At 38.3% G+C, this 26436-nt stretch overlaps 1 protein-coding gene across 4 annotated transcripts in view; it reads right to left on the reverse strand.

The window, feature by feature from the left end:
- The window catches only part of LOC125450586 (E3 ubiquitin-protein ligase RNF38), a 150670-nt gene that overhangs the window by 113871 nt on the left and 10363 nt on the right, over nt 1-26436 (reverse strand). For 2 of the 4 annotated variants that reach the window (XM_048526592.2, XM_048526598.2), the window contains exon 2: nt 9225-9295. In XM_048526592.2, the coding sequence (XP_048382549.1) occupies nt 9225-9295 (71 nt within the window). Of the gene's footprint in view, nt 1-9224; nt 9296-9690; nt 9708-26436 lie in introns of those variants that run through there. The other 2 variants (XM_048526606.2, XM_048526630.2) reach the window with 2 other exon arrangements.

Here is a 26436-nt window from a genome sequence, read left to right on the forward strand (position 1 = left end):
GTTCGGTCCCCTTCCACCTTCACGTACCTTCCAAGGAAGGTCAGGACATCAACTGATGGCACATGCGGGTTGTACATGTGTACAATCACCATACGGCTCCTCTGCACTGGCATCACGAACAGCGGGACAGCGGTCAATACAGAGAGGGGTCCCTCACCTCGTTTCTCCTTGAAAACCTCCAGGAAGCGCTCGCAAAGCTTGGCACTCCTGAAGGTCACGTCGTAAAAACCTCCTCCGGGGAAATCCTGCAGGCAGTAAATGTCCGCAGCAGCGAACCCACAACAGTCCAACAGGACCCTCTTCACGAAGAAGGTGCGGTCCACAGGTGCACCTTCATCCACCTGCATCACGGAAACACGGATGGTGTTCCGGACCCCCTGATCTGGGGCACGAGCACTTGCCGCAGCCATCGTTAGGCCGAAGCCAGCATTAAGATCCACCGGTTGCAAGGGTGCACAGCCAACCCGACGTCTTCCTTTCACCTCCAACACAGCGCTCTCCTCCTCTCGGTCCACAAAAGAGTGGGTCTTTATTTTGTTCCAGATGTAAGCTGGTTCACTGAGCTGGAAGGTTTGTTCCCAGACGTTTCGTCACCATTCTAGGTAACATCAACAGTGAGCCTCCGACAAAGCTCTGGTGTTATGTCCTGCTTTCTATTTATCTGTTTAGGTTTCCTTGGGTTGGTGATGTCATTTCCTGTGTTTTGTTTTTTGTTTTGTGTTTTGTTCACATTGATTTGGAGCCAATCTACCATCCTCTGAGAAAAAGAACAGGAAATGACATCACCAACCCAAGGAAACCTAAACAGATAAATAGAAAGCGGGACATAACACCAGCGCTTCGTCGTAGGCTCACTGTTGATGTTACCTAGAATGGTGACAAAATGTCTGAAAACTAACCTTCCTGCTCAGCAAGCAAACTCACATCCAGAATCTATATGCTTATCGCTAGGACACTGAATTTTACAAAATAATTTAGTTTTAAAATCTATCCTTTAATTCAAGTTAAGCAGAATGTTTTGGAAAGACAGAATGCGAAAGTAATACTGAATACATGCTTGAAGACAGCCCCCATATAGTCCAGTTGCCAAGGGGCAAGAAAAACTCAAAAAAAATTGTGAAATATCAAGTGGCAGTTTTCACATTGGGGCAGCTGCTTTGAGACAGAGACACAAGCCAGACACTACTGTGTGAAAGAACAAAGCAGCTGTTGCTGTGAAGAACAGAAGTGGACTGTTTGTGTTAATCACCAAGCAGGACACGAGTGCTCTTGTTCTGTTTGATAGGAAGAGGTCAGAGATGTTGGGTCTTTGGAGATTTAAAGAACAGGGAATCAGTGAAGTTAACTTTGCTGACGAAAGTTAGATCTGGAAGCCTCAAATTAAGTAGAATGACTTTTGAAGAACATTACAAAATTTCACAGACAACATCACCATTTTGTTTCAAATTTGATTAACTCTACACATGACTAGTCATATTTTCACTCTGGGAAGAAGATTGTGGATCTCATGCAGATTTTCAAAAGGCATTTGAGAAGATAAAACACACAAGGCCATTCAATAAAACAAAAATCTATGGTGTTGGAGTAGTATATTAGCATGGATACAGGATTGGGTAAATTTTAGAAGACAGACTTGGGATAATGAGGGCATTTTTAAAATGGCAACCTGTAACTAGTGAAATGTCACAGGGATCACTGCTGGAATCACAAACATTTACAATATACTTTAATTACTTGGATAAGGAAAGTGAACATACCATGACCAAGTTTGGGGGTGGTACAAAAATAGGTGGGAAGGCAAGTAGTGAGGATGACAAAGTAAGAGGGATATAGATGGTTAGATAAGTGAGCAAAAACTTGGCAGATGGAAGACAATATAGGAAAATGAGGGGTTATGCACTTCAGAGGAAAAATAGAAGAGGTCAATATTATTTAAATAATAAAGGACTACAAAGTGTTTTGTTCAGGGGGGCGAGGGGGAAGGATTTGTCATGCGTAAAGTACAAAAATTAGCATTAAAATTCAACAGATATTAAGGAAGGCACATAGAATGTTGCCCTCTCTTTCCAAGTAAATGGAATATAGAAATAGGGAAGGCTTGCTAAAAATATACAAGGCACCTGTTAGACTACATCTGGAACATTGCAAAAAGTTTTGGTGCCCTTAACTAAGGAAAGATGAAATGTCATTGGAGGCAGTCCAACATTCACTTAGTTGATACTGGATATGGAGGAATTTTGTATTGAAGAGAGTTATAACAGGTTGGGCCTTTGCTCATTGGAGTTTAGGAGGAGGAAGCATGGCCTTATTGAAACATAAATGATTCTTGCAGGGTTTGACATGGTAGTTGTTGAGAGGTGGTTTCCTCTTATCAAAGAGTTCAGGACCAAAAGGCAATGTCCGAGTAAGGGATCACCTAATTGAGAGAGAGATAAGGAGGAATTTCCTTTCAGGAGGTAGTGATTCTGTGTAATTCTTTGCCACAGATGGCTGTCAAGGCTGGTTCAGTGAGTGTAGTCAAGGCAGAGATAAACATATTTTTAAAACAGTAAGGAAATGAATAGGAAAATGGAGGTCAGGATTATTAGACTGATCATGACATCATTGAATGACAGAGCAGACGATGGGTCAAATAGGTCTAAATCTTCTGGTCTCTGGAATACATTGTGCAGTTGTGTTTTCCCCAATGTACTCGAGTTTCAATAGCACATTCAGTGCATTCTAAATTTTATTCGCTCGTGGGATGTGGGTAATGCTGGCTGGACAGCACTTGTTGCTTGTCTCTAGTTGACCTTCAGAAAGTAGTGGTGAGCTACTTTCTTAAACTGCAATAGCCCCTGTGCTGTAGATAGACCCACAATGCCATGAGGGAGAGAATTCCAGGATATTGACACAGCGACAATGAAAGAATGGTGAAATATTTTAATATTAGCAAGGTGAGTGGCTCAGAGGGAAATCTACAGGTGATGGTATTCCTACCTATCTCCTGCCCTTCTTCTAGAGAGAAATAGTTGTAGGTTTGGAAGTCGGACTGCTGTCCAAGGATGTTTCGCAAACTTCTGCAGTGCATCTTATAGACAGTACATTCTGCTGCTACTGAACATTGGTGGCAGTGGGTTGGGGGGTGCTGTGGAGGACTAAGTAGATATGGTGCCAATCAAGTGGCTGTTTTGTCCTGGATGATGTCAAGCTTGAGAGAGTGTTGTTGAAGCTGCACCATCCAGGCAAGTGGGAAGTGCCTGACCTGCACCCTGTAGGTGTTGGACAGGCTTTGTGGAATCACATGACAAGTTACCTGCTGCAGTATTCCTAGCTTCTGACCTGTTCTTGTAACCACTATATTTATATGGCAAGTCCAGTTGAGCTTCTGGTCAATCGTAACACCAGGATGTTGATAGTGATGGTAACGCCATTGAATATCAAGGGGCAGTAGTTAGATTAAGTTTCTTATTGGAGATAGTTATTGCCTCATAAAACAAGCAGCTCATTTCAGGTATTAGTCCAGTAAACCTTCTTTGAAATGCTTTCAATGTATTTAAACCTTTCCCTCAAATTTTGATGCTTTCTGCACTTTTGATTATACCCAAGATACTGAAACAAACTACATTAAATACAAACATTTTACTTATTGTTCATATTGTAATGTCTGAATAACTGCTCCCATCATTACTGCAATGCGCAAAATTAAAGAACGGGAGTCTTGTTAAAAATGAAATAGTAGCAGAGGGCCATAATGCAAGGCTGATTGAAAAGCATTGGAGTGAGCTGCAATAAGAGTCATAAACATCTTCTACAGAACTGAAAATGGCCATTTGCCCATCAAGTCTGCACTGCTCAAGAACAAAAAACCTAACTGTTCTAATCCCATTTTCCAACATAGCCTCGCGTGCCCCGGCATCCCAAGAGTACATCTAAATACTTGTTAAATATTATGAGGTTTTCTGCCTCTACCACACTTACAGGCAGTGAGTTGCAAACCTCCCAGAATCCAGAATGAAAACTTTCTCCCCCCCCCCCCCTCACATCTTCTCTAAACTTGTTTGCCCCTCTTTTGAAATTTATGGTGTCTCATCATTGATTCCTCCACCAGCATCTTAACCATGTAACACCTCAGTCTTGTCTGCTCCAAGGAAAAAAAACCCAGTCTATCCAATTTCTCTTCAACTAAAACTCTCCAGCTCAAGCAACATCCTGTTAATTTTTTTCTGCAACATCTCCAGTGAAATCACAGTGCTTATATGAGGTAGATTCCAGCACGATATTCTAACTGTGGCCTAACAAAGTTTTCCCATACAGTTCCAGCATAATATCCCTGCTCTTCAACTATATGCCTCTAATCATATTTCACTAATTTATTAGATCTCTGTGAAGGAGTAACAAGCAGAGTTGATATGAAAATCTGCAGATGTACTTAAAGTAATGCTTAAAATTTCCTGAAGATAACCGACAAGGTACCACATTAAAAAAGGTTACTAACGAAAATGAGACCTAGTGGTTTGGACAGAATATGTCATATTAACATGGGACAGGAGATTGCTTAGCTAACAAGAATTAGAGAGTACGCATAAATGGGTCATTTTAGCAAGATGTAACAAGTGGAATGATATAGGGATCAGTCCTGGGAGATACATAGCAAAGTAAGTTGCCAAGAGGACAAAGACACTACAGGAATATAGACAACAGTGTGGAGCTGGAAGAACACAGCAGCCAGAGGAGGAACATCAAAGGAGTAGTAAGTTGATGTTTCAGGTTGGGACCCTTCTACAGAAATGGGGAGGGGAAGGGAGCTCAAATGGAGAGGGGAGGGGTGGGATGGTGATTGGGGAGTGCAGGTAGGGAGTGGTGAGGATTGGTCAGTGAGGTAGGAGGGGCGGATAGGTGGGAGAGAAGATGGACAGGTTGTGTCAGGGTTGAGAGGGAGGGTTGGTCATGGGATGAGCCAGTAGGTGGGGAGATTCTGAAACTTGTAAAATCCACATTTAGGCCATTGGGCTGTAAGGTCCTGAAGTGGAATATGAGGTGCTGCTCCTCCAGTTTGCAGGTGGTGTCATTGGACATGTCACACAGGGAGTTGAAAAAGTTCACGATCGGAAGGTGGTATTGTTTGTTGTGAACACAGCGCACAAGTTCTACAAAAAACTGTCTCCAAGTCTCTGCTTGTTGTCAGCAAAGTAGAAGAGGCCACCTCGGGAGCAGTGCATGCAGTAGATCAAGTTGACAGATGTGCAGGTGAACCCCTGTCTAAAGTGGAAGGTTTGTTTTGTACCTTGAATGGAGGTAGGGGTGGGGTTGGGAGAGGAGGGGAGGTGTAGCACTTCATGCAGTTACAGGGAAAGGTACCCGGGGTGGTGGGGTTAGTGGGGAGTGTGGAGTGGATGACGAAGACGTGGAGAGCGGAGTCCCTACAAGAGGCAGATGGGTTGGGGAGGCAAATACATATCTTTGGTTGTGGGATCGGATTGTAGGTGGTGGAATTGGTGGAGAATGATATGTTGGATGTGGAGCTTGGTGGGGTGATGCGAGGACGAGGGGTCGCTGGGCAGGGGGGTGGGGAATATAGCTAGGTTGAGTGGACAAAAATGTCAAAAGACAGGTATAACAAATTTATCCACAACAGCAGGAAGAAAGAAAAACAGCACATAACTTAAATGGAGAGAGATTGCAGAACTCTGAGGGTTGGAGGGATCAAGGTGTTCTGGTATGTGAATCGCAATTTTAGTATACAGGTACAAGTGATTAGGAAGGCAAATAGAATAGTGTGCGACATATTGCGAGGGGAAAGAAATATAAAAATGGGGGGAATCTTGCTAGTTTTAGTTGTACATCCAAAGTATTGTGAGCAATTTCATCTCTTTATTTAAGATAGGACATAATTACATTTGAAGTGATTCAGAGAAGGTCGAATAGACTCATTTCTAGGATAAGGGAAATTATCTTTCAAGGAATGGACAGACAGATTAGACTTGTAATTAGAAGTTTAGAAGAATTGGAGGGGATCTTGTTGAAATGTACAAAGATACTGAAAGGATGTTTACCATTGTGGAAGAGAACAGAACAGAACGAAGGGGCAGTTTGAACAAAAAAGGGGTCTCTCATTTAAGCTGGAGAGAAACAGAATTGTTTTTCCTTTCAGATCAGCCGCCTGTGGAATTCTCTTCTCACGGTGTAATAAGAGCACGGAAGATGTATCTAGGGATTTGTGGAGCTTGCCCTGCAACTCATTGAATTTACCAAATGAGCAAATTACGTACTCTGATCAAAACAACACTGGGTTTGAATCCTATTTGACGTGAAGTAACTGATTTCTGCTTGGTTGCTGGTATAATTGCAATATTCGATCTCAACAACTAAGTAGATTGAGTTGTTGAGTTGAGCGAGCTGTCAGTATCTTGGAGTCACTTATAAGTTCAGGGCAATTTGGGAATACATTCTGGAGGTTTTGAAGACATAATAGACATGGGAAAATTTATAAACAGTCCATAAGGCCAGTAAACAGAATCTGGCCCATACTGACAGTTGCTAAAGGTTGGCATTATGGAGAGCATTCTATCACACACATTCTGGAGGATGTGGCCCAAGAGAATGGATTCAAACTGCCATCAAATATCAATCTATTTCTCCTCCTGTGTCCATTTTTGTACCCTCTGGTGTCTTGCCACTATTTTCCATATTGTCAAATCATTTCTGCCATTATGTTTTTGTTTTAACTTGAAGACAACAAAAAAAACTACAGTATGTTATTTAATTGAAAAATCAGAGTCTTGGGGTATTCCAAACATACAAGAGAAGCACAATTTAATGCATTGAAAGTACAGTTTTGAGACAGTTTCCTTATGAGGCACCCATCAGCAATGAAACTTAGATAACATTTGTATCACATACAGAACATCTTTTTGACTTCTCAGCAGCCTTGTGTTAGTGCATAGTGTTATGATAGCTTCATCTTTAAAATTTTTGTGGACTTTAGTTTGAAGGATTGTGGGGTTACCTGGATTTTCTTTTTACGAAAAGATCAAAAGACATCAGAACATTTAAAAAAAAACATGTTTCTTGGTCCACATGGTTTCAGATAATTGCTGAACTTTGTTGCTTTGCTTCATTTCAGGAAAAACACCTAACTGATTTAATGACTGTATTTTATGGTTGTTCTGTTTGAATTGTGTTGTGCAGACTTGGAGATAGTTTGAGATTTTCAATTGGTGGGGGAAAGCCTGCTTCAGGGCAATCTTCTCAGAGTCAAATGGCAAAGAAACAGACCCTTTGTTCCAAACAGTCCACACTGAACACAATCCTACCTCCCTGTGTTTGGTGGCTATAATTCCAAACCTTTCCTGTTCACGTACTTATCCAAATATCTTTTAAACAATACAACTGTGCCCACCATCTTGTGCCTCCTGTTTGTGAAGTGCCATTATGGTGAATTCAGCCTGAAACCTAACTGTCCTACTGAAAAGCAACTAGAAAAATTCTTAATACTGTATTTCTTGAGCAAGCTGCATCTGCCAAGATCCCAGAAGCAACTGCTTATGGTTGGGGGCACATCTACACATGCCAGAATATCAGGCTGACAGCCAGCCAAAAATCTCAATCCTTATCCATTTTGTCTTCAACAACAAGGAACTATTGGCCAAAAAAAGTGTTCTTCTCATAGTTAATTTCTGTAGCATTTGTGTGTTATAGTGTGTATGTGTTTTGGGTAACCCAGAGGAGTAAACATTTCTATTTTTATGTTGTAAATTAAGTATGTTGACCACTTTGTTTCTTCATTAAAAGGCAGTATTTTGGTTTTATAATAAAAATCAAAAATTTTGCATTTGTTGAAAGAAACCTAGTAGATATGTTTCACTTTGCCATCTAATATAGAGAAAGCATACAATCTGCCATATCGGGAACTAGGTGAAACATTTACATTTATATCATGAACTGCAGAATATAGTGGAACTGGAGAAAGACAGTGCACCTCCTTTCATCTTGATCATAAAAATATCACTTTCATGTTTACAGTAAAGTAGCTGCACAAGATGGCTCGCTCAAATGGTTGAAACTTGTTTCCCTTCCAGCATAATTTCAAGTAATTTGGATATCTTTCAGGGTCAAAAGTGGAGGTCATAGGCACTTTCAAAATAAGCATTTTTAAAAGTGACTTTAAAAAATCCATCAGCTGTATCTTGACATTTTATATGAGTTAACAGGAAGCTCTGCAAATAAAAATATTAAATCCATGTGTTTCTACAAGTTCCTGACAGAAAATCTCTACACAACAGTTAAAGATCACGAAAAGAATTGCAAGGCAATAACAGAAAAGTATTCAAACAGTGGGAATTTGGAAAACCCATTTTCCCTACAAAAAAATAAGTAAATTTATTGCAAAGAACAAAGTGACACATACTCCATCAAAAAGATAAACCATTTTTGCAGTCTCAATTTTTTATACAATACTGATTTTATACTATTTGAATATTACAAGGTGTATAGAATTCATTAACAGTGCCCTGTATTACAAAGAAATATTTTAGTTGAAGCACACAATAAAACTAATGTGTGAAATTACCAATTGTAATTTAACAGTGCATCTTGAAATATGACAACTGAAATAAAGTATCTGTGACCCAGCTCCCCCAGGAGTATTCTTAGTTTTCTCCATTCTTAGTTTTCATCTTGATATCTGAAAGGGCAATTCTTTTTCTACTCTACCTCTTCTTTTGTGTTATTCTCATGAAGAGTGTCCCCTGAACTTTGACTACTTTCTCGATGAGCATCAACAATATCTTAAACACAACAACTCATTTTCACATATATCACAATGGTAAACTGGTTTATTCATCAAATTGTTGGGAAAGACTACAGCCAAAACAAAGTTACTGGAAAACCTCAGCAGGTCTGGCAGCAGCTGTGAAGGAAAAAACAGAGTTAACCTATTGGGTCCAGTGACCCTTCCTCAGAACAGGTTCTGACCCGAAAAGTTAACTGTGTTCTTCCTTCACAGATGCTGCCAAACTTGCTGAGCTTTTCCAGCAACTTTGTTTTTGTTCCTGATTTATAGCATCTGCAGTTCTTTCGGTTTTTATTTGGAAAGACTAGAGCAACTAAAAGTATCTTTCAACGGGAATTAGACATACAGATTTTTAAGACGACAAATTAGCAATAACACAGGCTACTGCACAAATCAAATCTCATTTAGTTCAAAAAGGGAATGTTAGAATTTAAATAATAAAAAAACTCACCTTATCACTGTCTTCATTGAAAGGGGGGTCACATGGACTTGGGTGATAGGGAAATGAAGGAACCATGCCACCTATGAAGTTAGACAATACTAATGAGTAAAATGGCAGCAAAATTCAACCTACACGTTATAAATTCTGAGAAAATAATAATAATGAATCCACATAATGCAATTTAATGGCCTTTAATAAAGAGCAAATATAAATACCAGAGTCCCTCATTTAAGTATGACCAATGGCCTTCCATCTGTCTTAAGTTTAATGAGTCTTAATCATGACAGAAACCGTGAAGTTAAAATGTACAGCAATGAAGAAAAAAAACTAGGAATAATCTGAAACAAAATCAGAAATGCAGACTGAAAGAGACAGAACCTTAAGAGGCAGACCTAAAACTAAACGTGAAAAAACAAATGACAAGCAATATATGCAAACATTCTATACAAAAGAGGGCATTCAACAGAGTGCACACCTCTAGCACACTATCATATCTTAATGTTGTTATTTCCACAGCTCCTCTTCTTTATTAAGAGCTTTCAACATACTGAGGAAGCTTTAGGCCATCCCACACCCAACAATCTGTTCCAAAATACTCTGTTCACATTTTGGCAGCGATGACAAATTACATCACAGCAAACCAGACAATCCAAAACACACAACAATATTTGAAGTAAAACAAGCCACATCACAATTATGAAAAAAGTCAACTCATCCTGCCTGTCAATGCTAATGGATAACTCCATTAAAAAGTTCCAGGATCTGAATTACATCTTTACCAAGAATTCATAGGTTTACTTTGCAAACCAAGTTTTGTTCAAATCCGTCAATTAGCTTTTAAGATATAGCAGCAGTCAGACTAACAAACGGGACAAAACACTACCATTTCCCACTTTTCGTAGTACAGGTAATAAATAAAGATGTAACCATTATAACATAATAGCAATGTCTAAAACAATTTCCATGGAATTTAATAATTATTTTTGGATTGGCTTCTTTCAAAAAAAAACTTGTGAATGTCAACTTTGAAGTATTCTACCTACTTAATGCCTATGAACATTAGTTTATCAGTCCGTAAACAATATTTCTGAAAGACTATTATTTATATATATATTTCTGCAAAACACAATAGAGAGACAGGGGATAGCCCAAGGAAGAACTGAATAATTTTTTTTAGTAAAGATACAGATTCAGAACTGGTTCTTGTCCTTTTTTCAAAAGGAGATTAACAACATTCAGAAATAGGGTGAATTGATTTTTCCTTCTCAAAAAAATGCAGTGGGCTGCTTAATTTCAAGATGTTGAAAGTTTGTGTGTTGTGGGTTGCCTAGGTTTCTCCAGCTCCAGTGTTATCTCCGAGTCCAGCATCTGCAGTTCTTACTACTCCTTGTGGATTGCCTAGTTTCTCTCACATAATTTGTCACAGCTATAAAAATTCGAAGAGTTCTCAGAACCAGTTGTTGGATGTGGTTTGAGCATCAGCTTCCTCAATGAGATAATAGTCTTAAAAACTAATGATCTTAATTTTTTAAAAAAATCCAGCTATTGTAGTAACAAAACAAATGAACATGATATTTGGATGGTACATTAAAAAAATGAATGCTGGTAAGGCAAAACCTCAAAAAGAGCAGCATAACTGTAATAATATTAACACTCCATGGCAGAGGAACGCATTGATCGACTTTCCTCTTCACTTGTTTTACACAAATATCTCCTATGTAAGGCATTTCCCATCTATATTTTAGCCATTTTGGAGCTAGCAATTAATTAGTTGTCAAAGTGTGGAGCTGGATGAACACAGCAGGCCAAGCAGCATCTCAGGAGCACAAAAGCTGACGTTTCAGGCCTAGACCCTTCATCAGAGAGGGGGATGGGGTGAGGGAACTGGAATAAATAGGGAGAGAGGGGGAGGCGGACCGAAGATGGAGAGAAAAGAAGATAGGTAGAGAGGACAGTATAGGTGAGGAAGTAGGGAGGGGATAGGTCAGCCCAGGGAAGACGGACAGGTCAAGGAGGCAGGATGAGGTGGTAGGTAGGAAATGGAGGTGTGGCTTGAGGTCGGAGGAAGGAATGGGTGAGAGGAAGAACGGGTTAGGGAAGCAGAGACAGGCTGGGCTGGTTTTGGGATGCAGTGGGGGGAGGGGATGAGCTGGGCTGGTTTTGTGATATAGTGGGGGGAGGGGAAGAACTGGGCTGGTTTTGGGACGCAGTGGTCGAAGGGGAGATTTTGAAGCTTGTGAAGTCCACATCGATACCATTGGGCTGCAGGGTTCCCAAGCGGAATATGAGTTGCTGTTCTTGCAACCTTCGGGTGGCATCATTGTAGCACTGCAGGAGGCCCATAACGGATATGTCATCTGAGGAATGGGAGGGGGAGTTAAAATGGTTCACGACTGGGAGGTGCAGTTGTTCCTCAGAGGCTTTGGTCCCCAGCAGCCCAAATAATGTCTCTCCTCCCTCCACCACTTGCCACTGAAATCATACCACTTTTCAAGTATCCAAATAGAGTCACTCAGAGGAAAAAATTTGAAGTGCTGGTTTAGAATTGTTATCATGTTCGGACTATGTATTTAGTTGTTTCGTTAAAGCTTAAATAGTAAACATTATTTGGTGTTTGAAATTAATTGTAGAACCCTGCCACTTATTTTCTTACTGTTGATTCAATAATTCAATAATAAGCCCCTTATATTGTGAAAGATTTGAAGAACATAAATAACTGCCAAAAGTCTCTTTTAATAGTCTTGTTATGTTCTTGTTATGTTATGCAACAAACAACTGCACCTCCCAGTCGCGAACCATTTTAACTCCCTCTCCCATTCCTCAGACGACATGTCCATCATGGGCCTCCTGCAGTGCCACAGTGATGCCACCCGAAGGTTGCAAGAACAGCAACTCATTCCACTTGGGAACCCTGCAGCCCAATGGTATCAATGTGGACTTCACAAGCTTCAAATCACTTCGACCACTGCATCCCAAAGCCAGCCCAGTTCTTCCCCTCCCTCCACTACATCACAAAACCAGCTCAGCTTGTTCCCTCCCCCCACAGCATCCCAAAACCAGCCCAGCCTGTCTCCGCTTCCCTAACCTGTTCTTCCTCTCACCCATCCCTTCCTCCAACTTCAAGCCGCACCTCCATTTCCTACCTACCACCTCATCCCACCTCCTTGATTTGTCCATCTTCCCTGGACTGACCTATCCCCTCCCTACCTCCTCACCTATACTCTCCTCTCCATCTTCGGTCCGCCTCCCCCTCTCTCCCTATTTATTCCAGTTCCCTCTCCCCATCCCCCTCTCTGATGAAGGGTCTAGGCCCGAAACGTCAGCTTTTGTGCTCCTGAGATGCTGCTTGGCCTGCTGTGTTCATCCAGCTCCACACTTTGTTATCTTGGATTCTCCAGCATCTGCAGTCCCCATTATCACTGAATTAATTAGTTGTGTTGCTTTCTAGCAAGATTTTTGCCCATAGCTAAATAGTTGAATTAAGTTACATTTTCGCAATGAACATAACAAGACTATTAAAAGAGAATTTTGGCAGTTATTTATGTTCTTCAAATCATTCACAATATAAGGGGCTTATTATTGAATTATTGAATCAACAGTAAGAAAATAAGTGGCAGGGTTCTACAATTAATTTCAAACACCAAATAATGTTTGCTATTTAAACTTCAATGAAACAACTAAATACATAGTCCGAACATGATAACAATTCTAAACCAGCACTTCAAATTTTTTCCTCTGTGTGACTATTTGGATACTTGAAAAGTGATATGATCTCAGTGGCAAGTGGTGGAGGGAGGAGAGACATTATTTGGGCTGCTGGGGACCAAAGCCTCTGAGGAAAGGAGCCCCTTATAGTGGGAACGGAGTTCTAACTCAGTCAGATCTCCATGGTAGGTATTGTTGCCAAAGGGTTCATGACTCCAAAATTTCAACTTGCGACCTTGGTTTTGTTTTATTTATTTCTAGGAAGTGGGTGTCACTGGCTACACCAGTATTATTGCCCACCATGATTGCCCAAAAAGGCAGTTAAGAGTGAACTACATTGTTATGAGTCTGCAATCATCTGTAGGCTACAGCAGGTAAGAAGGGCAGATTTACTTCCTTAAGAGTATTGGTGAATCAGTTGGGTTTTTATGACAATTGGCAATGGTTGAGTGGTTTCCATTAGGTATCATTTATTCAGATTTCACCACCAACTATGGTGGGATTCCTGATATATGTCTCCAGTAAAGTTACCATCGGGCTGCTCTCTCGCAAGGGGGTGGGGGAATGACTGGTGCTAGTTTAAAGCGAGGGTCACACTGCCTCAGAGTGAGGGGGGAAATCGCTGAGGAGTGTTCTTCGTCGTAACCTTAGCCACTGCGGAAACCAAACCCATGATGTTGGCATCACTCTGCATTGCAAACCAACTGAGCAACCTAGGATTCTAGATTACTAACCCAGTGACTGCTGTGGCACCACTTCCCCTTGGATTATCCTCTCAAAAGCAGATGGGTTTATTTTGTGTTCTAATTTTTGTGATTCCTTTATGTGTTTAATTGTTGTTCTCTAAGACTCAACTGCATCATCTAAGATGATATTTCATTGCAGTAGTGAATGAATAGTGCAGAGATACTAGCCCTAATTTTGGATGTTAAATTGAGGCCTCAACTATTTTTAACTGGTTAAGGCCTCAAGTGTGGAAAAAGTCTCTTGACATTAATCAAACAAGTGATCATTATTCCTTCACCAACCTCCTATTCATTACTGAGATCTCACTATCTTCAAAGTAATTAATTGCACGTCAATATTTTGATGTGATCAAGATATAAGGATTTGTTTAAATGCAAGTCTTATTACTTTTTCTTATTTGCTATTTCAACACATAATAAGGAATTGATTCCCTACCAAGTAATTTCAAAAATACTTAATATTTGGGGTCCTTTTACAGCCACTTACATTTATGGAATAAAAACAAAAATTATTCATGAAACTCAACAGGTCTAGCAACATCTATGCGGAGAAAGCAGAGTTAACATTTTAAGTTGGGTAACTCTTCAGAGCTCTGATGTTCTGAAGAGTCACTGGACTCAAAACTTATAACTCTGCTTTCACCTAAGAGATATTGCCTGCTGAGTTTCACCAGCAATTTGTTTTTATTTCAGATCTCCAGCATCCACAATTTTGTTTTATATTATGCATTTTTAGTATATCTTTCCTTACCCACAAACATCTTAAAGTGCTCCACAGAAAATGAAGTACTTTTCTTCTGAAATGTTGTCAATACAGTAAGAAAATCCATTGAGATATCATGAGAACATAAAAACCACTTTTTAGATCAGAGTTTGTTACATTTCAAGTGATCTAATTCAAAACTAATATCAACTGGTGCATTTAAAGGAAGAAGTAATATTGATGTCATCATGTGTAAAATATATTACCAGATAACTGGCCTGGAGGCCTCAAGAAAAATAATCCACAGCATTCCTTTATGACAGTTTTAGAAGTTGAATTTGGTTAAAATCTGGAAATAGAATGATCAGAAGTGGTCGTAAAGCTTTCAGATCATAGAAGTCCAACTGTTTTACCGAACTCTTTTTGGGAAGATCATCGACCTTTAGCCGGTTTGGTCAATTTTCAGTCAAATTTGACTCTATTCCAACATTGACCTGGTTGATTCTGAAGCGGTCTAGTAAGCCTTTGATTTTTAAAATCAGAAAAGGCAATATTGTCAGCCTTTCCAACAATACTACTTCCTAGCAATTAAATTTCACAAGGTTTTTACAGGACCTTTCCATAACTTCAAGATGTCCCAAATCACGATAGAGCAAAGCGTAATCACCACTAAAATGGTGAAGAAACAGCACTGTCAATTTGCTGTTTCTATGCCCTGTGCACAATCTAATAAATGGGCAGAGAAACTATTTTAGTGATATTTATAGAAAGAAAACTTATCCAGGGCACAGGGAGACCTCCCTGTCCATCTTTGAATAATCACTCGGAGAAAACAGATGCAGTGTCAGTCTAACATCTTATTGTTCAGTGACAGTACAGCCCTCTCTTCATTTTGCACCAAAGTGTAGGCCTAGATTAATGCTCACATCTTCAGAGTGGAACATGAACCTTTGCCTAACTGATTCACAGGCAAAACATTAGCTGCTTAGCTTAGTTTCTCAACTGAAAAAATGTGTTCTCATTTAGAACTTCCATTATTGCAACAGAATTAATAAATTAAACATTAAAAACATAATTCACAACATCTAATAAAAGGATTGTGACAGTCCTAAACATTCAAAGTTATAAAAGTTGCCATTAGTAACTTTATGTATGCAATTAATTATCTTTCCTAGAAGTGTTAAAGGTGCCTCAAACAAAATACAATATACAAACTGATATCTTATATTTAATAAAGATGATGATTAAAATTATGACTTTGTATATTCATATTTTTATTCAATTTTGCATTCCTTCTAGGAATAATTCCTTTACCAACTTATTCATAGTTGTTGTCATGCTGATTATCCACTGCTGTTTCAGAGATGGAGTACTTCATCTCATCTCGGTCAACAGCAAAGCAAATACAAATGTTCTAGCGCCTGTGAGATTATGAAAAATTCAAGCCAGGTATTGTGCAGAACATTCCCAAACCTGCCATTTTTGCTTGTGATTGCATACTCCTGGTGCAAACCATCAAGAAATTATGGTCTGATTGCAAAGAAGGGCAAATTTAAGTTCCACGTTTTTGCAATACATTTCTGTTAATACACATGGTATATCAGAACAGCAGACTATATACAGCCCATACACTGTTTTATAATAAGTATTCTTTGAATTTTTTATTTGTACTGCACACTTTTTAAAAATATAAGATAAAATATTAATAACATTGAATGGACATGCAAGTGTTAGCCATGAAAAGAAAGTGCAAACATATCCTAATGCAGTAACTAAATGGCAACACATGGCACTAATTTTACCTAAATCCATTCTTAGCAGTGCACAGCAAAATCCTTAAAATGCTTGCATTATTATCTTGATATAGTTTTCACCAAATAATTCTAATAAGTTTATAGACAATTATTTTCAGAGTTAGAAACAGGAGTAGACCATTTGACACCTTCAAGACAACAAAGTGTGGAGCTGGATGAACACAGCAGGCCAAGCAGCATCTTAGGAGCACAAAAGCTGACGTTATCGCTCCTCGGCCATTTGACACCGTCAGCCCGTTTTGCTATTCCAATATTTCATGGACAATCTGTAACTGAATCCCATTTACCCATCTTGGTCCTTACCCTCTAATAGCCTCATCTGGGAAAAGAAAATAATTTTTGAAATATTTAATTAACCTAGTTTCAGTTTTTATTTTAATCATTTCATAATATCTAAATATTGCTGGTTAAGCCAGCTTTTTAATGCCTATCCCTAATGACTGAAGAGAACATGGTGGTGAGCCACATTCTTGACCCACTGCAACGGTAAGAAACAGGAATAAAGGTCTTAGGAGCAAGTCATTCAATAAGCTGATTTGGTTGTGGTTTCAACTTCAATTTCCTTTCTATTAGCTATCTTGAATACATTCAATGACATAGCCCCCATTACTTCACCAGGCCGAAAGTTCCACATTTCTTCTACTCGCTGCATGAAGTGCTTCCTAACATCAAACGTGAATAGTCTTCAGACTCTATATTTTTGTACCCTTGATCTGGAAATGCAAGCCGAGACAGAAACTTAATACTTAAGTCACTTTAACACTTTGTTTGGATCACTGCAATCTTCTGTGCTCGAGAGAATTCAACACTAGTCAGTCCATGCAACCACTTGTTATAACAGAACCCTCAAATCCCATTATCATTCTGCTAAATGTGTGCTCTATTGGCCTTGCTAGCAATACATCTTCTGTAAACAATAGTGCCCAGAATATGATGCGGCACACCAAAGTTCTACATAATTATAGCATAACTTTCACACCTTTGTATTCCAGCCTTAATCGAAACAAGATATAAATTCCACGAAGCATTGATTTTATTTTGTACCTATCAACTAGTTTCTGATGACCTTTGTACATTCATACTCTATGCTCCTCAGAAGTTTCTAACTTTTTGGTGTTTAGAAAAGATGTTTGCTTTTCTTAGCGGATGAGCTCACAGACTCCCAAAATGAACTCCACTTTCCCTACTTGCTTAATTAACTGATATTTCTTTGCAACTTTCTGCTCTAATCTACATGACTTACTGTTCCTCCACTTGTTGTTAGCAAACCTGGATAAATAATTTTCTATCCTTTCATCTCAGTTATTGAACATAATGAAATAATATACCCTAGTGCAGATCCCTTTAGCAATAAGCAAACCATTAGCAATTTCCCACCGTTGGACTATATATTCATCATCTCAGCCTCAGCCTCCTACCCAAGTCCATGCCTACACGATGGGGATTAACTTTTGGTCAGAAAAAATTAAAATAAATGCCAATGTGAAATTAAACTGAATGCTTTTTGGAAGCCCATACAAATAACACCCAACAACATCCTTTCAGCTATCATATTGATGATCTCCTCAAAAAAAAATGCAGCAGTTACTTAGAAATAATTTACTTCACACTAATCAATACTGGTTCTCTCCCATCACTCAAATTTTGGAGGGTTAAAATATCTGCAAGTTTCTCATCTACTTCTTTTAATATCCTTGGATGGAAATCATCAGATCCTAAATATCTTTGTCCTCACTACAGTTCCAATATTTTTTTTAAGAAAAAATTAATAAATCTAGTAATTGTCAGCTTGATTTTATTTTCAAATTTTCCCTCATCTTGCTAGTTTTAAAAACATGAAATTGAAGCATTAAGTCACAGAGATTTTAATATTGCCTGCAATTACATTGCAATTAGATGAGATATTGTTGTACAGGTTAATTGCTCTGAAGGAATTAATGTTCATGCTACATTGACTCACCCACCCTATTATTACATGGGTGTCACATACAGTCCGACAGCATAGCAAGGAGCTCTAGTCTATCCATTAGAGGTAGCAAATGTCTCTGTTCCAACTCATCAAGGTTCTTGTAATACTGCCTGACCAAAATGTAGCTGTACTTATTGCTACATGGAACGAACAAATGTTCTTAACGATTTAAGAACAGTTCAGTTTACATAGATACTCGATGGTGGTGTATCCACCACCCGTAAAAAAAACTTTAGGTAGTCCCAAGTCAAATCAAAGACAAAAAGGAAGATTGGTAGCATTGAACAACCTCAAAATAACCCTCACCCAGACCCACATACTAATAGAGGCGGCAAAAAGCACAAAGTACCAGAATGGTCAGCTGGTAAAATGCCACACATCTCGATCAGAACTTGGTGGAAATCAGCATCAGCTTTGGTGTGAATTTTACCACTGAGACAAGGTCAAAAGCGAGTTCAAATTCCATTGTCAGAGACCGGAATGCACAATGTAGGCAGATTCATGAATGCATTATCAAGATATGCGCCTTATTAGAGGTCTTTCTGGTAATATCTGAAACCAAGGCCTCATCTGCCCTCATGGCTGGGGATGATAGACCTTATGGTATGATTTAAAGAGCAGCAGTGCAATTTTCCCTGGATTTCTAACCGATGTTTATCCCTCAACCAGCTTTGCTAAGAACAGAATATCTGCTCAAATCTCATCATTATATTTAAGATTTTTCTGTATACAGTAGCTATACTTGAATTAAATTAATTGGATATGAAATATTTGGAACGTAATGTGGCCCTGAAGGACACTATGTATAAAATAGTTACGTCTATCTTGAAAACTGGATGCACAATTACATGACATTGGAATTAATTCCCAACACACTTAACTGTCATGGCAGGAAATACCCTGGTAACATTTTTACTTACCTCTTTTGATATACTGTATTCATTTGCATTTATATATGGTCAAATACGACATGAAATCAAGTAACAATTGCTGAAGCCTAAAAGGTTGAAATCATTCTAGATCTGGACAAAATGTGCTGTGGAAGTTTGGAATTACTTGCAATCCTGAAAATGATTATGATAAATGTTATTTAATTTTTTTTGTTATAGATCTGCCCCAATCATTATGTTGCATTATGAAAAATTCAAGATTCCAAGGTTTATTACAAGTGTAGCCTACTAAATGTAAACAGTACTTTACCAAACAGCATGTTTAAAATTTAACTAAGTAATATTACAAAACAAGACAAAAAACAAGTCAAAGACAGTTTTTATACCTTATTTAATTCAATCACATAATAAATGACAAACAAATTAACAATCAGGTTTCCTTTATCCTCTTGTCTTATAATTGGACTTCTAAGTTTAGATAACTTCAATTTATTGAAAATGTTGAATTCAGAGGAAGGCATAAACAAACTAACATAAATGTCATATTCCATGAACTTACCATTACTAATATTTGGTCAATATGTTAAGAGGGTATCATTCATTGATAATACTGTTGATTCAGTATACCAGTACTGTGTAGGGAATTATGTACACAAATTATGACTACTGTTACACTTTTCCAAATTTCAGTCACTGAACTTCTGAAGTTTGGATAAGCCACACTAAACTTTGTCCTAATTTTTATTCCAGAAATAAATTTACTAGGAACAACCAAATTCACTCATCTTATTTCTGTTATAGTTATTGTGATGTAAACTATTACATTTGCAAAGATAGAATTATAGTATTTTGATACCTGAAAGTGTTAATATTTGACTATTTTCTCTCTAAATTTCTGGACTTTCATTGGAGTACAGCCAGAGCAACATTGTTTGAGGTTTAAATCATACCAGTCAGACTTCTTTTATTTACCAGTCTGGTTGGTTTCCAGTAAATGTTACAAGTCAAAATCTGCAGGCAAATACTTCACTGGGAAGCCTGAATTTAAAGAGCTGCCTACATCTCATTCGAGGCAAAGGTGTGTGACTATTGTTACATTCTCGCATGCAGCTACCACCTTTCTCAATTTCAAATGAATTAGCATTTTATAAGTGTATGGCTGATTAAAAATTTCTCTAGTCATAAGATTTTAAGTGACACAGCAAGGTATTTTCTAAGTACTCCATGGTTAAAAAAACTCTGAAGAGTAATAATCTATTTACAGCATGTATTTTGAATTTGGTCCCTAAACTTCTACTCAAAGGAATTGGAAGGAATCATACTGCAACTGGGTCAGTCAATTTATTTTTTACAAAAGCCTTTTGAGCAAGCCACAGACAACAACCAGCCCTGTCGCGCTCACGGGGACCGGCCCCCCGCATGTTATTCTTGCTTCATTAGGTCAACCTCCATTTCTCAGACCATGTATACAATGTTGTACTTACAGGGATCAAACCGGCTATGGTGCAGTAGTGCAAGATACAGCTACACAGAACAGCTAACACATGGTGAAAGATGAAGAGAAACTAGCCTTCTAACAAAATAAGTGACGTATGATGCTGATTTCAATGTAAGAGATACAACAGTTGCTACTTTGTTGTGAATGTATGCTGCAAATGTATACATCCAATATTGTTGTAAAGCTTTGACCAAAATGGAAAGAGAAGGAATCTACCCTGAAGATGCAAAAAATTAAATGCATCATGAAAACAAAAAACAGCCACTAGCCCAATCGTGGGAAGCGTGTATTTGAATAAGTCCTCAAAAAGTTACTAGGAATGTAACTTCACCAAAAATGTATTCTGTATATACACTCTTAAGTGGGCCAAATCAAAACTGACTCCAGCAAAAATTTAAACAGCAACCAGTTGGTGTAACTACTTTCTGGAAAATAAATGTCTAGTGTTGAAGAAGGCTAAAATTGCTTGGAAACTACCAACAGATCTTGATAACAATTCATCATTAGAAAGTTGGGGAAAAAAATGAGAACCCATTATGCCACATCAGCAATATGGGTGAAACGCACATGAATTTTGACATTGCCAACAACTGAACTAGGGAGTGGAAAGGTTTGGAAACAGCTCAAATGTGAAACCACAGGACACAAGAAGGCATGATTAATAGTGGTACTCAGCTGCATGGCCAGAGGAATAAATTTAAAGCCTATGGTAATTTTCAAACATAAAGCCATGCCAAAAATCAAGTCCCTGCAGGAGCTTTTGTGCACTTCAACGGCAACAGTTGAATGTGTGGGGATTAAATATGTATGGAATAGATGTCCCTCTAGGTGGCCTTGGCCTCTGGCAAAGAAAAACACCCCACAGATGACCATGAAACATGTTGCTCAGGTCCTACATGTCCCTTATAATAGGCATGCAGAGTTCAGTATCTGAAGTGCGCCTTGACAAAAACATTCAGGTATTTTTTTTTCCAGTAGGAATATGATAAGTGTTTAGTTATTGGAAATAAAGCAGGTGGGGGGAAAAGAAGCCTTAGCTTGGGTAATCTCACCTCATAATTTAACCTTTGGAATTATGCAGCATATATTTCATGAAATAATTATTGGACTCCAAAGCTAAAAAGTGTCTGTATAGCTGAAGTATGGTATATTATTTTACAGTTCTTCCACTAGCCTTCCACAAACTGTTTTGATTATTTTTGTACTTGTACATGATCATTTTAAAATGATCATCTCCAGCAAGATAGAACCTAACCAACTCCTTCTAAAAAGCAATGTCATTATTATAATTTAATCACCACTATTAATATCTTGGGCCCCTGGTCAGAAACTGGAACTAGACTTATCATAATGTGTGGTGACAAGTGGATTTCAGGCACTGTGAATTTTGTCGGTCATAACTCAATTCTTGACTTCCTTATCCACCATTTCCAAAGCACAAGTCTAGGTTGTGCTGGAATACTCTTCAATGGTCTAATTGAGCAGTTCCAGCAATACCAGAATCTTGACACAGATCAGGTCAAAGCAGACTGTTTAACTGGCACCCCATCCATCACCTTCAACATTCACTCTTTTTACCAATGTACAATGGCAGCATTGTGAACTATTTACAAGATGTGATGTACCAATTCATCCTTTAGCAGAAGCTTTCAAACCTGCATTATCTACCACTTAGAAAGATAAGGACAACAGATGTACAACTACCTGCAGGTTCCCTTCCAAGCCCTACACCATCGTGACTTGAAACTATAATCACTATTCCTTCACGGGCACAGGATCAAAATACTGGAACTCCCTTCCTAACAGTACAACGGCATACATACACCAAATGAATTGAAATAATTTGAAGGTGATCCATAGGCACCATCTTCTCAAGAAGAACTAAAACAGACAACAAATTCTGGCTAATGCAATGATTCCTAGATTTTATTAAAGAATAAACAGTGATATTCTAGAGCTACGATAGCTGATGTCCAACAAACGTAACCATCTTCCTTTCAGCTAGTTATTACTCCAACCAACAGAGAACTTTTCCCTGATTTCAATGACTACAATTTTCCTGAGACTTTTTGGTGCCCTTCTTGGATGAATGCTGGTTTGATGTCAAGGATAGTCACCCTCACGTCCCCTCAAGTTAAGCTTTTTTGCCCATATACAGACTATAATAAATAAAGATAATAATGGGGACATGAGGTCAGGGGCCTGGCAGAACCCAAACTAAACATCAAACAGGGCAGAAAGTGGTCACTCCGACTAATACTGTTATTGACTGATGCATCTGCTACAGGTAGCCTGGTAATGATGAGGCCAAGCACATTTTTCCCTTCTTTTTAATTCCCCACCTGTTGCAGCACCAGTCAAGCAGCGATGTCATCTAGTGGTGCTGCTGAGCCCAAATTGGGACACAGAAGACCTCCTACCAGAGTGTATTCCATGCTCGTCTCCTTCATTGCTTCTTCTAAGGAGTGTTGATTCATCAACCTGAGGGGTATGAGCAATCAGTTGTAACCAGCATATGATTTTCTATCTACATTTGACACTATGTCATGAGATAGAACAAATCCAGTTTTCAGTGGCATCTGGGACAGTCATTCTCTGCAAGGTGTGATTCTGTGATAATCTCAGATTATTGCATGGCAGGTCTGTAGGACAGGTGTCCTATTTTTGGCATATGTTCCCAGATTTAACAAAGGAGGATTTGTGGGTTAGAGTGTGATGTAGCTTCAGGTACCTTGGTCAATGCCAGGTGTCTCTGTTTTATCCCTTTTACCAGACTTTGTAGCAGTTTGGTACAATCAAGTTGTATGCTCGCTCACTTATTAGGGAATTTAAGAATCAACCACATTGCTGTAAGTCAGACAAGGTGAAGATAGCAGATCTTCTTCCCCTAAAAGACTGTGATTCAAGTAGAATTCTACTCAATTTCCTTCAACAATATTTCTCAATAAACATGAATTTTTAAAAGCATTAAATGCCTAGTCTAAATAATTGTGCAGATTATAAATTTGTTACCTGGTTTGTGATGTATACAGGTTATGAATATCTAGTAAATTGTGCATGCATTTTCCCCCAACTGTGGAAATTAAAGTTTGACAATGGAAAATTGCTTAAATGCAATTTCATTCTTTCTTCTTATAGGGGATGAGGCCTTTTTGGTGCCTATCCAAGGTGTGTTTAATTGGATTGTCTTTCTAGATGTTTCAATGGACACTTAAGAGTCAAGCATATTGCTGTGGATCTGGAGTTACACTTATGCCAGACCAAGCAAGGGCAACAGATTTTGTTCCCTTAAGAATATTAGTGAACCAGACAGGTTTTTACAAAATGATTACACTATTGTCATTAGATTAGCTTTCCTTTTGCAATTCTAAATTTTGATTGAATTCAAAATTTCACCGTCTACCACGGTGAGATTTTAACTCATGCCACTGAAACATTAGCCTGGGGCTCTGGAATACTGACATCATAATTACTCTACCACCTACTCCTAGATCAAAATATTTTTAAGTCTAGTGAACTTAAAGCAACATTGATAATTTAATAGGTAGGAAAGGAAAGTAATTAAAATGGTAGAGTTTAGTGACAGCCAAAGAAATGACAACAAATGGCACTTCATAAATATTACCTATACCTGTTTAATAAATTCGGAATAGAAGGGTCGGAGCTATAAAACAGAACATGGGTTTTATTAATAGTAATGGAGTGTATGCAAAGCTTATGGAATGTCAGTTCTTAATTATAGCTAAATTAGCAGAAAAAGCTTTCAGTAAAGCCTAAACATCTGGTTAGGAACAGCCTGGAGCAGGTCACATAGCCATGGAAATAGGTGTGTCCTTTGCTGGAAGTAAGTTAGTTGCTGTTTGGAACTGGGAGAATGCCGAAGCACAAATGGCCATGGACAGCCGATAGTAGCCTCCAAGCAGTTAGGGTTCAGAAGAAGTCTCAAGGAGCAATGGCACTACTTCATGGAAAGAAAAGGATTGGAATAAAAGATGCCCTGGGAGCCGTTGATTGATCATTTCTGGTAGGTTTGGGGTAAAGGAAACACACAAGCAATATTTGCTTTGATATAGTTGAGATCTTGAAATCCGAAAAATTCAGCATCAGCTCAGTAAAAACTAACCGCTTGACAAAGATGAAATTACGTCAGTAATCTGATGCCTGGAAACAGATTCATGTAACCTGGGAAACTCAGTCTCGGGAGAAGAGATTGAACTAACAAGTGAGTGATCATTGAGTCAGAATCAGAGTAGCTTCAAGGATATTCCAAGCTAGATCTTGTCAAGTGAAGGATTGGAATCCCTCAAAGGAGAGAGTTTAAATGAAATTCAGTGATTCGCAATATCATTAACTTTTGGCAGGATCAGTCTTTTCAAGTGCAGTCTGTGGAATGTTTGACCAGAAATTATTAACTTATTTTTATTTCATGATAATTTTGAATGTTATACCACATATATACTTTAGAATCAACAGTTTAGAATCACCTTACTTGTCAAGTATTCCTGTTATTCATTATTTTTGTGTAGACTTTTTTCAAGTTTATATAGTAAAGATAGTTTTTGGGCATTGCAATCCTACACTAGAGTCCTGATATACATTTTCTTACCCTTAGTTCTTCCACACATTCTATTCTTGATCTGTCAAGACAGATCACAACCAATACCTGCCCTGTCAGTATTCATTAACTGGGATCATAGATAACATTTGATAAGGATTAGTGCTCTAAATCTTGAATTAAAAATGATACTAATAAGTTAGTACCATCACATTTCAGTAGTTGAAATGCAAAGAAATCCATAGTTGTCAGTACAGTATTGGTAACCAACAAATTCTGCAATTTACCTCAGTACAACACCAAGAAACCTTTATGCTCTTAAACTTATTGCATATATTTAGGACCATAGTATCTATGAACTCTTCAACGTCTTTATTTGTGCATTCCTGCAGGTCAGTTTGCAGAGAGTAAACAAAATTCAGACAGCTGTTGCAAAAATGACAGAGAAATTACCAGGAGTAACAAATTTTTGCTTCTTAAAAACTGAAGAATCCTACTTTCGTGCAAATTGAACATGAACATTGCTATTCTAGGAATGCCAAAGCAAATAAGAATTCTAAGTTTAGCTTCCACTTAGGCTTTAAGGATATTGAATTAAAATGACCAAAAAATTCCAATTACGTACAACTGATATTTACTGAATCACTTGATCTGAAATAAAAACACTATTTATTAAAAATAATCAGGTTGCTCTCAATATTTAATTGATCAAAGATTACCAAAAGAGGCAATTGATCACATCTGTGGTCAGAAAAGGACAATTGTAATCTAAAAGCTCTTGATAGACTGGTGGCAGAAACGACAAGATCAAAATATGGCCATCACATTAGTTTGGCTTCTTCTTGCTTGGGCGACAGCAGACCCCTCTGTTCATTTCTAGCAGTCTACATTTGCTAACTTGGCATCTTCTGTTATGCTTATATTCTTGTCAAACTGACATGAATTTTGTCTACTGGGATTTCTCTCTTTCCAGCATTCCAAAAGCAAGATGGTAGCTACATAATCCCTTCTTTATTTCCTACTGTCTGCTTATTGATTCCTCAGCTGCTGTTTTACTTATTCTTAGACTGAGTTCATGCCTTACTGTTTTGACAACAAGATAGCACACCCAAATGCTAACTTTAATAGGAGTTTAATTTTAACTCTGAACTTTCAGTATTTGCAAGATTGCTTCTAATTTGCTTTAGTAAGGGAAGATCTTAAACAAAATTTTTATATAGATTCTCAGTTACAAAGCTACAGACCACAAATCAGCCTGTAAAACAAGATCCTTATCAGAAAGGAGCAATTGCACATCTGAAAATAATGTGAAGAGATGCAGGAAGTTGGGCTGTGGTTCAG

This window comes from Stegostoma tigrinum, chromosome 3, assembly GCF_030684315.1.
Source record: "Stegostoma tigrinum isolate sSteTig4 chromosome 3, sSteTig4.hap1, whole genome shotgun sequence".
NCBI classification, from domain to species: Eukaryota; Metazoa; Chordata; class Chondrichthyes; order Orectolobiformes; family Stegostomatidae; genus Stegostoma; species Stegostoma tigrinum.